At 42.9% G+C, this 16,073-nt stretch overlaps 1 protein-coding gene across 1 annotated transcript in view; it reads right to left on the bottom strand.

The window, feature by feature from the left end:
• LOC104950389 (peripheral-type benzodiazepine receptor-associated protein 1) overlaps positions 1-14,934 on the bottom strand; it is a 47,393-nt gene extending 32,459 nt beyond the window's left edge. The window contains exons 1-4 of the mRNA XM_010776912.1: positions 14,734-14,934; positions 14,430-14,523; positions 14,201-14,332; positions 2,317-2,454 (exon numbers count right to left, since the gene is read on the bottom strand). Of these exons, the coding sequence (XP_010775214.1) occupies positions 2,317-2,454; positions 14,201-14,332; positions 14,430-14,495 (336 nt within the window). The 5' untranslated portion in view covers positions 14,496-14,523; positions 14,734-14,934. The remainder of the gene's footprint in view (positions 1-2,316; positions 2,455-14,200; positions 14,333-14,429; positions 14,524-14,733) is intronic.
• Between the last annotated feature and the right edge of the window lie 1,139 nt (positions 14,935-16,073).

Genomic DNA, 16,073 nt, shown 5'->3' with positions numbered 1-16,073 from the left:
GGTGGAGTTTCTCAGGCTCCGGCAGCAACTTCGGGAGCGGTGGCAAAATCTTTGGCATGCCAAAGATGGCTTAAGATGCCCTCACGAATGTCCCGATGTTGCTACGATCAGAGCCGAACATTTCCTTTATCGTGTGTCCTTCTGGTTGTTTTATTGCACAACAAAATCATGTAAACATATTATGTAAATAACCCAATTTGTGTTCTGTGAAACTAAAAAGGATATAATATATTATTTTGAAGGCGAGGAAATTGTTGTTGCTATGGAAGCAACATGACGGAGAAAACTTAATATCCTCTACATATAAAGACGGAGAAAGTAAAGAACAAAGTCGGAAAATATCAGTACAGTTTCATAATACTTTAACATAATTGTTTGTGTTACTTTCGTTGCAGTTGTATGTCTTAAATGTATGTAAATGTTGCCTTCGTGTGTGGTTCGAGGCCATCTTGGTGCGAAATTCACAATTCCATATTCGTGTGTCCATCGGGTGTCAATTTCGGGACAGTGTGACAGGGGCTTAAAAGAGGACAAGCAACAACAGAGAAAGAAAGAAGGCTAAACAAACTCTGTACCAAAGTAATAAAAAAAACACCACTTCTGTCAGGATTGCTCACAGGAAAACCCCCACGCTGTATAATACAAGAAGCTGTAACGGCTGCAGACAGCTTGTGTACACGGGGAAGATACCTTTACCAAAGCGCGTCTGCGGTTTGTTGATTGCATCTCCTTCATGAGATAACAGAGCTGCAGGCTAATGGAGCTTGCTGAAGAAGTGCCTCATGCTCTGTCAGTTTTTCATTACCACTTCACTCAGTCTTACGTAGGATCGTTCAGTATTGATAATTACTGACGCAATGCCAAACTTTCACCATCCATAATCGGCTGTTTTTCCACTTCGGGGAATTAAAAACACCATCTCCAACCCACTCACCCGCCACCTCACCAACACTCCTGTTCCATAGTCGCTTTCTCTGTTGACTGAGCGATGAAGAACACCTGCTTAATGACATGATGGCATGCAAGATGACTTCAAAAGCAGTCGTTTCTCAGCAACCACCACAGGTAAGAGGGAAGAGCTTTTGTGTGAGCAGATCTTTTTCAAGGATGCGTATAATTATCTGAAGATTTACAACTGAATGAAGGCAACCACTGCCAAGTAACACCATAAACTACTAAACAACATTCTGTCTGTAAATGAAATATCCCTTACACAGAAATGTCGCGGGATCTTTCGATAGTTTTACAAATGTGTGGTTGCCTGGATTCTGCTGCTGCACATGACTGAAATGGCAGGCGAGAGTATAAAAATAAAGTTCACACCACCCTCATTATGAGAACCATTATAGTGAGCGGTGCTAACCTCGCACCCCTATAGACTACAGCTGGCGAACGTTAACTAGAAGGCCATGCTCTCAGTATGTGAGACAAGAAGCTTTGAGGGTTGAGGAAGGAGGCAGAACATTTTGTGTACGTTTTCGCTATATATCCAAATCGGAAACTAGGGAACGATAATGCAGACCGCACTTTTGATCATTTCTTCTGTCACAGCTACTACCAATAACATGTATCTCTCCTCAGGTCCTTAGGAAATGTAAATTCAAATTGATTAAGATTCAAGAAAAAGCTTCTAATAACAAAGCTTCAGTTAAGATTCAGACTAAATATGTCACTCATATCGTCGCCTCCGTGACAACAAGAGTCTGGTGAGTGCTCAGGAGACACAGACCCCCGCCAGCAAGCACACATACACGACTCATCTCCTTTGCGCAAGCACCACACTAAGGTTTAATCGATGCAGCTCATTCATATTGAACCACAGACGTCAGGGGAAGCCGGGGGAATTACAAGCAGCCTTCGCTGTGAGATCGCAGCAAGCTTGAGGAAGAAGAAGCAAGCTTCACTATGGATCTAACGTTTACTTTCCAGCAACATGGCTACTTGGTCTCTTCACACCACAGGAAATGAAAAAGAACATGTAAAACAGTACTCTAAACAAAGGTATCCCAAAAACACAGAACGCCATTTTTTTTATTATCAAGCATCCACTTAGCTATGAGAAAATTAACCCTTTGACCTCAGTAGAAGCGTTTATCCAGCGTTAACACAAACATAGCTCATTTGAAAATTAAAACAACAACTGGAGGGAAAATAACTCATGCTTCAAAAGTTCACAATCCAAAGCAGAGAGAGGGGAACATGAACTGCAGACAGTCGCTTTAAGCAAATGCCTCCACACTCTTCAACTGCCTCTAATGGACCATGCCCAGCCCAGCATCAACAAGCCTTTATCTCCCTTTCACTCAGAGAACTCACCAGTAACTGCTGCTTTAGCCTTTGGTGGCTAAGGGTCTCCGGGTTGAGTCGTCGGGGTCCGCTGTTGTTCTCTAGAAGACGAAAGCTGTCCAAATGCTGCAAACGTGGGAGCTGGAGCGGCAAAACTTCCTTTCTCAGCTGTGGAGGAAACAGAAAATGGTTAGTTGTCAGCATTCCAATGACCGTTTTACAGTTTAATTGAGCAGTTTTTTGACAACTTATTCCAAAATTCCCTTCACCCCTGCTAGTCCCACTGGTGATGAAATCTGCTAGCACTTTCTCTGAGTGCTGCTCAGAGCCAGCAGGGGGTCTAAGTGGAAAAACAGCTAACAGCTACACTCATGCAGTGCAAACAGTGTGCTCTCTCTTCATTGATCTTTACAATCTCATTCTGACAATAGAAGGAATTTACTTGACTACCTGGCCAACTGCTGCCGTCAGCACACATTCGACAAAGTCTAGTTTAGTCGATTTTCAAATCACGCTTGATAGAAGAAAAAAAATAATGGATCTGCTGTGAAATCAAATCCTGGTGGACTGTGCTTGTGAATCTGTGCATTTCACACAAGACATCACGTGATTGGTTTAATGGGGGACTTAAATTGTATTATCTCAGTCATCCAGTTGTTGAACCCAGCTCTGTCTACTTCCATCCCAAAATCTGCAAACAACCAAGCAACATGTTGGCCGAGTTTATCAATGAAAAAAACACTTAAGCACTTGTTCAACCAGATACTTACAAACCCACACCCAGGTATAAGATGCCAACAAGCTAAAATAACATCCTCTCTCCATGTATAACCACTTAGCCAGCAATGCTGATAGCACTACCTAAACCGCTTGTTATTGCCAAGCTAGTGGAGCTGGCTGGAAATAATAATGCCCCCTATTAAATTATTCATGCCTCCAGTCAGGTGGAACCAGATGCTGCTTTTGTGTCATAGAGGGAGAGCTGTAACTCGACTCAAGCATGGGAGGCCATCGCTGCGTGGAGGTAAAGACTTCATAGAACAAGCATGTATGCTACTGGGCTACAAACAAAACATAGGATGTCATGACACCAGGCTGGCTGTTTCATGTGACATTTTATGCCTGTGTTCAGAAAGACGAGGACGATGGTTCAGTAGGTTAGTCCTAAGGGGGGCGAAGCCTGAGGTGCCTCTCGCAGTTCACCAACCCTGGTTGGTGTCGCTGTAGCCCACTCTGACATTTGTTGCCATGGCCAGAAGATGACCTTTTCTGTCCATGCCATGCTTTAGTGCTGAATACTAATGCTCTGGTGCTGTGTGCCCGCCCCTCATGGGAACAAGCAGGGCTATTTTTAGCCACGTGTCCCCAGCTGCACATCTCCAACCCGGGGCCAATGGGCAATTAGTGTTTGTTTCTAATGGCAGGAGGCAGTGCCGTAGCCTCCCAAACTCAAGCAGACATCTGGACAAACACTGTTCCTGTCCTGCCTTGTAACCCTGCCCCAAGGCACAGCTCCTAAAGCCATGTCGTCCCTCCATCAACCTGAAACTCCCCAACATCAGCTGCCATCCACTATGGATACAATGTGACTTATTTACAAACTCATGTGTTGAATTTGTTATAATATTAAAAGATATGCTCAAAGATTGCAGGTCAACCCCTTTGAGAACCTATGAATAAGCCTAGCAAAAAAAGATATTGAGGGATGCCCACAACATTGTCTCTGGCCCAGACTGTGTCCTGACCAGCGAACATGATCCTTTATCATCAAATTGGGGCCCACCAACTAATATGGTTTGGTTAGACCTAAGAACTCTTTGGTGCATCAGTCAATCCTAAAATGAAGTTAAACCCCATATCAAATGTACCAGCATTTGGGTAGTCCATGCCTACTTATTTGTCAAAGGGGCCATTGATTTTAATGTTCCAATTACGGTACTGTATCTCAGAACACTACATGGAGTTGGACATAGAATTACAACTAAACATTATTGCAGGGAAGCAACCTGTGGCAGCACCCACCTGTTGCTCAAAGTGACCACGCCCCTGATCACTTGTAACTTTAAGCCTTGACTCAATAAAAGTTCATAATCCAACAGTTGTAATATTTAGGGTGAACAATTAGTAATAGAGAAAAAAACACGAGTTGTGTAAAGCTGAAAAACATGTTATATAGTTGAATATTTTAACATGGGGTATATGGAAATTGACTCGATTTTTGAGCCAGCCTCAAGTGGCGGCTCAATGAACTGCAATTTATTTGTACTTTGGCAGATAAACTTTTACCGCTCAGACCTGCTGGTTGCAGCTTGGGTGTCAGAATTGTTCAGTTACAGATTCTCTCTTTAATAAAAAAGACGTCAAATCTTCTAAATAGTTACATGTCAATTTATTTAGTCAATGGTGTATGTATAAGTATAATTATTTAGGACTACCATTTCATCACTGTGTTTGTGAATGGCCTGCTCAGACACGGACTGGAGATCTGATTGAATTACATTATTTGTGATAATTGTCAGAGCTTTGTCTTTTCAACTATCCTAGTGTGTAAATTCCCTACAGGCATTTCTAATCATGCAGAATCAGACACTGGTTGTTTTCCAGCTTACAGGCATTTCTACAATCCCATGTTGGGCTAGACTGCCCTTAACTGAGTACAATCTTTACAGAATATTATGAAAATATCTGGCATGGTGGGTATAATGAGTCAGTTTTGGAGTCTGTATGTCATGATGGTCTCTTTGATTCATTTTAGTAAGGGCAAAGCTAATTAAATCCACCGTATTACAGCTTCTTCATGCAATTACCCTGTGCCCCTCTTCATTGATTGGACAGCATGGAGGCAGTGGATTGGACAGCAGGCTTACCAAGACCACAGAGACCTATAACATCGAACAATGTAGAGGGCCCTATCATACAGTTAACAAAGATGAATCACTGCAACAAAAAAAGCTTTGTGCTGCAGCACCTATTGCAAAGCAGAGATTTCTTCCCAGTAATCTGATGTGAAATTCCACTTGATCAGGACAATAGAATCAATTACAACCCTACATAAACACAAAGCATTAACTTTGGAGCACATTAGCATTCCATTAATCATCTTCAACATTAAAAGTGTTGTAGAAACAGCAAGTCTGCCTTCAGCTGACTGGCAGAGTGTGTCTGTTGCAATGCCTGCAAATAACATGTTATCAAAGAGAGTGCAATTAACCTCCAACATGGTGGACAATAGTAAACCATGTCCTTATTAAAGACATGAACATTGGACATGGTGTTCAACAACCACCCCAGACATCAGAGGACCCTGCTCTTGCAGCTACTGTCATGGAGTATAAGCTGAATAAATCAAATTACCCAGGCTTAACATCTCTCGGTATCTCTTTTTTTGTAAAAAATATAATTTAGCAAGTTTGGGATAAACTTACCTATGAAACAGGATTATGCTTCCTTTTTTTTGTAAACATGAGCAGAGTTTGGACATAGCAGACGAAGTAAGCAGAAAGGCAGAGACCGAGGCCGAGATTGAACCTCTGGGGATAAGCTTTTTTATTACAAAGCAAATCCTGACAAATAATCATCACTGCCTGTGGATTTTGGTAAGATCCACATAATCACCCCCAGGCCCCACCCTCGGGCCTGATCATTCACCTTCGGATCCAGACAGCCCTCCACTTCACTGAGCTGAACCACAAACAGACTTACTGACAGCAAGGCAAGAAAAACTCCAAAAATAAGTTTCAATATATAGATATAGATTTGTACATCAGTTAAGCCTGGCTAAAGCTAACCCAAAGCCTGTTGGTGTACAGAAAGGGGTTTTGCCTTGGAGTCCAACCTTTTCTCCGGCACCAATTCCTATAAATCAATGACCTGTCTATAACAATGTTACTCTGATGAGTAAAGCATTAGTTTAAGCTTTGAACAACCAGGGTAGGACCTGCAGGCTTTTATGCAAATATTTGTTCCTTGGAAAATGTCACAGCTGTCAGTCACATCTGTAAACTGGAGTGAAAAAGGAAATAGCATCACCCTTAGAACACATCAGTACAACTAACTTCTGTTGGCTCATCTAATCTCAGACTGTTCACACCAGATCAGTGTTGTCCATTTGACTGAGTGGACAGTGCTGATCAACTCCAGGAACAATCAATTATGAATGCAGTCAGATCCCTGAGGTGATTACTGGCTACTCTCCTCTGACCTCCAGAGAATTCAGCAGCCAGTCTCTAACGGGCCACTGAACCCGACTACAGCAGTCAGTCAAACTGCCGACATGACGACAGCTGGCACAACATATCTACTTACATTAAATTATTGCTGCGGGAGCTATGGCGCAACACAAACATGCGCTGTAAACCTTTCCATGTACATATGTAGAGATACAAACTGCAACACTCATGCTGCTGTAATGATACATGCAATCACATGCACACATATAGACAAAAACATACACAGACACTAAACATGTGTGTTTCGGATCTAATCTATAGGCTTATATAGCACAAAACATCTACGTAAATCTGCCCTCACATGGAAATACCTTCTGGACACACAAGAGACACATGATTGCTTTGTCATGCATGGGACAGTCCAACCATCAGAGCAAGTGATGCATCTGCTGACAATGATAATGCACTTTCACTCTGCCGTCACTCTGAGTCTCCCGGAGCCATCTTTACAGAGATTTCCCAGTGAAGATGGTGTTATGTAACAGCGGCCGTGGACCCTGCTGTTCATATCACTAATGCCTCACACTGTGGCGGAGTCACGTGCTTTATCCAGGCCACATTCAGGCAGCAGCAGCAGCGTTCCAGCTGTTACTACAGCCGAGCCTCAGTCACTCAGGACCATGCTGAGCCATGCTCCGCTCACACTGCTACACCCTCCACTGAGCAGCCATGTTCAGCACATCAGCACTATTCCTTTCACTTTCACTTGCCTCTCTAGCACTGAGGACACACTCTAACCTAGCAATCCGGTTTAGTAACGGGTTAGGGCAGCACAATTAATGGAAATCACAATTTTAGATTTTTGCAATTAAATGGACATGATTGACTGCAGATTGACATTGTTTCCTGCAGAAAAAAACAAAATTAGTATATTCAAAATGAATCTTATTTTAAGTCTTATTCTGATGCCGTGATATGTACAATAGCAGAAATGTAGCACAACATGGTAGAGCAGTTCGCTTTTTATTTAAATGTAAAAGTGCCTGTGTGCGCATATGCGTTTGTTATCCTCACAACTTGCAAGACGCAGTCATGAAACTTAACCTATGTGTAATCGAGATCAAATTAAAGGACGTGTGCGAATAAGGGCGTGGCCAGATCAAGGGGGGGATAGGGGACAATGCCCCCCACTTCACAAAACCACGTAAGACCAAAGTGAGGGCGAACCTCCCTGATGCGTGTAGTACGAACAAGAGTGCCAGAATAGGGGGCGGGTCCCTGGTACTGCAACGTTATGCTCCTGGGCCTGTTACATCATCTATTCTATGGTATGTTGTGGAATGTTTACACATAGACGCTGATGCATTCTTGTGAGATTTCAACGAGGCAACCTGATAACATACTGAAGATGAATGATATTGTAAAGGAATCTTCAAATAGAATTTGGGCAAAACCAACCGTGTTGTGGCTTACTTTGAATACAGATACACAGTGCATTGCTAACTGTGGCCCAACGAGAGATGACAGACTCCAACAACACATGCTGCACGGCGCCCTTAAAGTTTTAACCATCCTAATAAAGACCTGAACAGACCAGCCTCAAAGGGAAGAATTAAACTGATACACAACCATGATGGAACTTATGATTTGACCTTATTGCAGTTATATCAGTATTGGCATGTATATAAGAATACAAGGTGGCAAAAAATGACAGTTCAGAAAAGTCAAAGATTAGTTGGATGTTACACTTCCTTCATTGCGAAAGATTATTTTCAACTTTAACCAGCTTCAATACAGAAGTTAATGATTACAATAGAAATGCATACACGTCTACTTGAAAGGAGGCAGTAGTAGTAATGATGGGGATTTAAGTCCATGTCAGGGGTCCTTGTTGCTGTGGCCAGCTGCCAGATGGGAGTTCAAAGAGTTTGTTACCGGGGCGGGAGGGGTCAGGTACAATCATACATGCTCACCTCGAGGTCCTGAAGGTGTATAGTTCCTTAGAGGGATGGCAGAATGCAGCCAATCACCTTTTCCATACTTAACAAATAGATTGCTAACAGGGTTATATCATCTTACAGAATGATGATATCAGTCTGTGTAGTGTTCACATCTTGTCATGAACAAATACTAACCGAAATCTCACTTATGTCCTCGGGTCTTATCAATAAAGATTTGGGCCAATACAATACAATCTGACTTCAATATGGTATAACATTGAGCATAAGTTTTGTGTTTATTTAAATTCAGTTCTGTGACTTAGAGCAACATGTCTGAACCTATGCGGTAAACCCCACCCAATTGGTGCTACCAGAGGAAGCAAATACACACTAAGAACTGCATGCAAATATATCTGACCCAGGGCCAGATTTAAAATTACAAAAGAAACGAAACACTACTCTTTCTCCCTCCTTGAACTCCTACACCACAAACACAACCGCCTGCCTTCTCTCTCCAACTCATTGCAGAAAACAAATTTAGGTCAGGAATATGAATATTCGTCTCCTGTGCATAGTGAAGATAAAAGCCACTTGCTGGCGGCTCGGGGACAACCAGTGAAATGATGAATGGCCATGTCTGCTTGTCAAGGAGGACAGGAGGAGCTACATGAATGGGAGTTTGTAAGTACTCTCTCATATTAGAGGTGCAGGTCGAGACTGACAGCCCTAATTATGGAAGCTCTTCAAATGAGCGACCTTGGGAGGCAACAGAAATATCCATACCTGTGCAAACACACATACACACAACATGTTTTCTCACAGTAAGAAATCACAGTTCAGCCTCCACTGTTTATTCCTACTGCCACCCTCCTCATGACTGCCACCTATAGGATCTTGTCTTATTGCAAATTGAGCTCTGAAGCTGATGACACAACATACAGAAACACTTACATCCTTCATACATCTTTAAATGCCCTCTACAACCCTACTATAAATCTAGTTTACATTTATAATGCACATTGCACACATACAAATACACTATATTTTGTGGTATGTGGGGAAAAAACACCATGGAGTGTAAGCTCTTGTTTTAACAGCCTTATATTGATAACAGTCTACACTGGTGTACATCATTGATGGATAATCTGCACATATGTTTGAAAATATCCATGGGAGCATATTGATTAATATCAGATGACTGCTGCCTCTCAATTAGCATTCACATCTCCAACTCATTTATACAACTTATTTTACCCTAATGATTTATTTTTCAACTTAAGACTTATGCATCTCCCCTGCATGTAGACTCTACAAAAAGATCCATTTGACAGCATGGCAGTGACAACCGGAACCAACCCCAAAAGATCATGTTATATCACCCAGACCATGAACACATTGATCCTCTTATGCAGACTGAAGTATATTTAAAAAACACTGCAGCATTTTTTCAGCTAGGATGAGGAACTCAATTTAACAAAATGACAGTGAAACCTCATTGCATGCAAATGATGTGCAATGTCCTCTGGCTCTTCCCAGTGCTGTTAAACCCAGATATTCTGCACTCCTGTGCAGAACAGCCCAAAACAGGTTTATCCTTCTCTTAAGAAATGCATGTTACAGTACTAGGCTACATATGTGCAATAACCAGAAAAGCACATTTCCTTTATTGTAGCAGCTAAGCGTCCTAGACACTAAGACATGTTATGATGTTCCTTATCCCTCACTCAGCAGCAGCACAGGGATCCTGCAGCAGAGGCAGCACAACAATCCTTTTCTGAGAAAAACACACGGCTTGACAGCAGGCAGTGGATGTAACAGTACCTTAGCAGCAGCGGTTAAAGGGCCGATGCAGTGGCAGGTGTTTCCTACTGTTGTTAGAAAGACAGAAAAGCAGCGGAACCGGTACGATGGCTGTGGCAGCTCTGTAGCATAAAATGGTTCATCAGTGCTCGGCAGAAAGAGGCACAGCCAGGCAGCGCAGGGAGAGAGAGAGACAGCCAGCGAGCATCACTCAGCTCACACTACCGTAACTGTGCAGCAGAGCACACACACACACCCATCAACACGCCCCCTTTCCCTCTTTTGCTCTCTCTCTCTCTCACTTTCTCTCTCACACACACACACGCTTAGTCACACAGACACAGGCACGCAGGGGTGCAGAGGCAGTGCAGTGTGCAGCAGCACTGAGCAGCGCTCCCTCTCCAGGATGTCTTTCGTCTCCCTTAATCAGAATTGGTCATTCTATGTCCTATTCTCAGCAGTCACAGACAATCCTGTCAATAAAGCCTTCCAGCCACGTGCTCCATCGTACCGCCTGCCCACCTAACTGCCACTGATGAGCAGCCATGATTGAAGCTGGCAAGGTCATGTGAGGTTCTCTGGCGTCCCCTTTGGTCTTTGCTCCCAGTTTTGTTGCAGTGTTTCTCTGCTATTTTTTTTTTAGCAAGCTGATCCTGGGACTCTGCCTCGCCTCGTCATGGGTCATTATGCCACAGAGGCTACCCGGAGGCTCAGTTTGACAAACCCTCACTCCCTGAATGGTGGGCCAGACCAATCAGCTATCACAAACAGCAGTTACAACCTAACCATCCAATCACAGATCAGGAAATCAAGTGCAGAAGGGTATTAAAGGGGATTATTTGGGCCATCCTGGGTTTTTTTTCACCACAGGGAGATGTGGAGGGGAGCAGCACAGCATGTGCAGTATGGCTGCCCTCTGTGGCTGACAGTGGTGCTGCACTCTGTTGTGGGAAAAGGAGAGAGGAGGAGCAGGGCCCAAAACAGATATGCTTTCCTCAGCTTGGATGCCTAGCAACCACAGCAGCTCCTTACCTCTGTTTAGAGCCTTCCCTCCACCTCCAGCGGGACCCTCCCTGCAATCCCAATTGAAGCTTATTTTGCACTGTGGCTGTTGAACACTTGAGGCACCACGTCATCACAAACGACTGATGTCAAATGATCCCAACTGTGTCAACACAAAAGGGGGAGGTGCTGACCTTTTACAATGAGCAACACACACACCTGATGTTTTCACTATAACGTCAGCAGCTATGGGTAACTGTAGATTAGATCACCTCCAGGGCCATTAGTAAATTAACAAAAAAACAGAACACAGCAGGAGTAAAAGTAGAACTACAAGCACTACACTTCTTAGATCATTTTAACAAGGGAACTGTGTTCATGAATTTCTTTTGATTCTATTTCTCAATGTAGAAGTAGTGAATGACCTTGAAATGTCTAGTTTGATATGGCTCCATGAGTAAGAATAATGTAGGCTTTCATTTTTGTGCCTATTGTATTTTATTAAAGCTGAAGAGTTCAAATACTGTAGCTACATGCTTTCAAAGTGTGGGTCAAGTGGAAAAACTTTGTTTTAAATCCATTAACATCAAACTGGAATTATTACATTGTCAGAGCAAAGTGGGATCAAGGCATGTCTCACTCAAACTAGCGAGGGCAGAGTAATGCAAGGTGAATCAAATAGCTGGTGCTTCTGCTGGTCTTGTGTTTTTTTAATAATCATTCAGAGGATGCCTGCCTACCTTAGCATGTTAAATGAAACCAAAACTGTTCAGACAGCTGTCAGAGGATGTCAGAAAGCAGACCAGGAACTCTAGGCGTGCCTTAACACAGCTGACTGAGAGACGTTTGGAGGTGTGAACAACTGTTTTGACATTCGCATTTGTGATGGGTTCTGCAGATTAACAAATGACTGTGTGATGCCCAGCACCAACCACAACACGAGGATGTACAGTAGCTTATATATTAAGAGGCAGCAAATTAAAAGAATATATAGAACAGCACCAAAGACACATTAAGACAAAAAGTATATATCTTCAATGCTGATTTGACAAAAGTCTGATTACCAATATCTCATAATATCTAGTCTGGATGATATAATGATCTGCATCCTATATCAATATAAAACCTCTTGCTGGGTTCACCACATTTCTTGTCTTTCCCTAAGCAGGAAATAAATGCTACCCTTTGTGGTTACAGACCAGTGACTTCAGACATAATGAAGTTCCTTGTCCTGCTGTTTGCCTGCAGAGAGATTTACTCCAGTGCTATCCATAACAGCCTCCGCTGAGAACTAGCAAGCCTCTTGTTTCAACACCACAGTCCTGTCTGAAAACTCTGGCTGTGCTTTCAAAACAAGCAAGGCGAGGATTGTGTTTTTTTTTTTTAATAGGCAAAGGCTGTATGTGATAACAAACCGCTACTGTCACTTAAGGTTGCTGAAAAGGAATCACACTCTCCTCTCTTAAAGGTAGGGTAGGTAAGAATGGAGAAACCAGCTCGAGTTAGCTAGAATTTGAAAGTAAGCAGCCGAAAAAAATCTGCCCCTTCCTTCAGACTTCCTTACAGAGCCCCTGCTCCAACACACACGAACGTGCACATGACCAATGAGGGTACGAGATAAGTTTGTGCACAGATGGAAGGCTGACAGGCAGGTAGGCCATCCAGTTATTTTAGCCGGGCTCAGATGATTGGTCGTGCTTTTTACAGCGCCACGGCTTCCACAGATGAGATTTTTTTATGTATTTATTGTCAAAGCATTTAATGTATTCATTGCTATCGGGATGTTAAGAGCATTCCATGGAATATAACAAAAAGTGTGAATTACCTACCCTAGTACCTTTAATGTCCCGGTAAGCAAATTACTGTACCTGTGGCAGTCAATCAAGCTGTTCCATGTTGTGATCAGAAGTGATACAGTTCAGTGAGAGAACAGTGTGCCAATTCTTGATCCAACATTTTAAATACAGTCGTACCAATAACAATTACTTCAATCATAATTGTATTTATTTACCACCAAACAGAGGATGCTGCAAGCTACGTGTCACAGTTGAAGCAGGAGAAATAACATTTTTTAATCAAACTAGCTTAAAAGGACTTACAGTGTACCCTTCTAGATCAACCAACACTTTCCACATCCCCAAGCAGGTTGTTATATAGCCACACAAACACAATCCAAAAACAAACACCACCCTGTGCTGACAGACTGACGTTAATCTTCACATGGACACTGATATAAACTTCTTAAGCCAACCCAGTTGCATTTTGCACATCTGGATAACAGCCGCATTTCAATTTGTACCATCTTATTTCTGCTACTACCGAGGCTTCCACAATCAATTTAAATAATTTCTTATTTCTTAACTTGTCTCTTAATGGTAATTTTATTTTACACAGTAGCGCAATGCCACATAGATAAGGTTATAAAAAGTCAGTGTTTCCACTCTTAAATAGCTGCAAGGCTTCCTGTCTGTCACTGTCAGCAAATGTGTTTTGCTTACATTCATATTATTTTAACCGACACTATACCAACAATATAACGTATTAAATAACGTAGGTATTGTTATCGACAAATATAAACATACAATTTTAGGGGTGGTTTTGAAATATTATAAACTAATGCAAAACTATGGCAAACCTTCCTTAGTGCAATACATTTGTAGAGACTCCATATTTAAGGCTGTATTTAGTCAAATGAATATTGCATAATGCGATGATGGGTAATCTCTTTGGAAAGAAGAAAATTACACGTACTATAAATAAAGCATTCAAATATATTGTTTGATTGGTAGCTCAATCATCTGCATAAAACATAAAAATACAACACATATGGTTGCATTTGTTAATGATGAGCCATAATGACAGTAAAGAGATAAGGAGTGCATAGTGAGGTCAGATTATGGCTGCAGGCATCAACAAGTGCTGATGTCCAGACACGACTGAATCAAGGCTTATTCATGGAGAGCTTCACCACAAACACACCGGCAAACAACACGGCACGCTCACCTTATCTGTGCTTCTTATCCGGTTGTTTTTCTTTGCTGGGGCTAACCTTTGTCTCTGGCTCCACGCTAATTCCCCATGAGACTGTTTCAGGAGTTTCTCCACCTTGCAAGTCTTCTGACAACCCATTGTCCCCTGGCACAAAAAAAAGGATATCAAGTTAAGCCATGCATCAATCACATTTCATCCCAATGATACATTCCCTGTTTTCCCTTTACAAGCATTAACCTACCATGACAGAACGGTTTGCATGCTTCTCCAAACGCTTGTCATGGTCAGCTGTGGAGGGTGACGTCATAACTCCAGCATGTTCAGATTATAAATATCTGTATTCAGAAGGGTTACATAATAATGGATGTTGGATTATTGTTAGTACACACAGAAAGAAAAGACGTGACCGAATCAGAGAAAGCGTTTGGTAAATTTATTTACCAAAAATGATACACAAATAGGAGTTGCAAAACCAACAAAAAAGAAACAAACCTTAAAACTCAAAATCTTACCTAAACGAGAAAATAAATATACAGGCTTCTTACCTACACTAACTTAAACAGGAGAAAACGATCAATCCAAAAGGGAAAAGAAAACAAAAGGGTTTGCAGTCCTGAGAACATAAATCTGTCTTGCAAAGACAGGTAAGGTGAAACTGGCCCGCAGCCAGAGGAGAAGGACAACGATATCAAGGTGCGAACACAGCACCATAGAACAAAATCTCAAAATAAGCGCCGCGTTGGGAGTAGGAGAAGTTGAGCGTCAAGGGCCAAGGCGAGAGCGACTGAGGGTGAAGAGGATGAGGGTCGCGCCTCGAAAAACTATAAACAAGGATCCACAACACTCGTGAACCATACAACAGGAAGAAGGAGCCGACGCCCGTCACGTGAAATGGACAGAAACGTTCTGTCAAATACACGAGTCCTCACGTTTGGGAACAAAAGAAAAGGGAAAACCTAGCTAGCAAAAGCAGTACAAATTCCATCACACTGTCTGACTCCTGTCTGCTCCTGATCTCCTGCCTGCTCCTCTGTCTAACTCCTGCTTGACTCCTGTCTGACTCGTGTCTCCTGACTGACACTGACTGACTTCTTGCTGACTCCTGTCTGACTACTTTCTGACTCCTGTCTCTGAACTATTGTCTGTCTCCTGCTGACTCCTGTCTCCTGCCCGACTCATGCTGTCTCTCGTCCGCTCATTTCTGACTCCTGTCTGACTACTGTCTGACTCCTGCCTGTCTCCTGTCTGACTCCTGTCTGTTTCCCGTCGACTCCTGTCTGACTCCTGTATGACTCCTGCTGGCCTCCTGCCTGACTCCTGTCTGACTACTATCCTGACTACTTTCTCCATTCTCACTCCTGTCTGACTCCTGCCTGCTCGCTGTGACTCCTGTCTCCGTGTCGACTTACTGTCTGACTACTTTCTGCTCCTGTCTGACTCCGTCTCCTGCTGACTCCCTGTCTGACTAGCTTCCTGACTCCTGTCTGACTCCTGTCTCCTGCTACCCTCCTGTTCTGACTACTTTCTCCCTATCTGACTCCTGTCACAATATCTGGGACCCAGCAAATCCAGTAAAACACATGTAAAAAGGGAGGAGCACACACACACACACCACACACACACACACACACAACACACACACACACACACACACACACACCACACACACACACACACACCACACACACACACACACACACACACACACACACACACAACACACACACACACACACACACACACACACACACACACACACACACAAACACACACACTCGTTCGCGTCCACCACGGGTAATCGACTAATCGATGGAGGAACGTACAACTAACCAGGTGGACTCTGTCCTCGTATAATTCGCCGTCGGCACGTCAAGGAGCCGGCGAG

The sequence above is a fragment of the Notothenia coriiceps genome, unplaced genomic scaffold (genome assembly GCF_000735185.1).
Source record: "Notothenia coriiceps isolate Sejong01 unplaced genomic scaffold, NC01 NC01_scaffold00000339, whole genome shotgun sequence".
Taxonomy (NCBI): Eukaryota; Metazoa; Chordata; class Actinopteri; order Perciformes; family Nototheniidae; genus Notothenia; species Notothenia coriiceps.
This window is presented reverse-complemented; position numbering and strand designations above follow the sequence as displayed.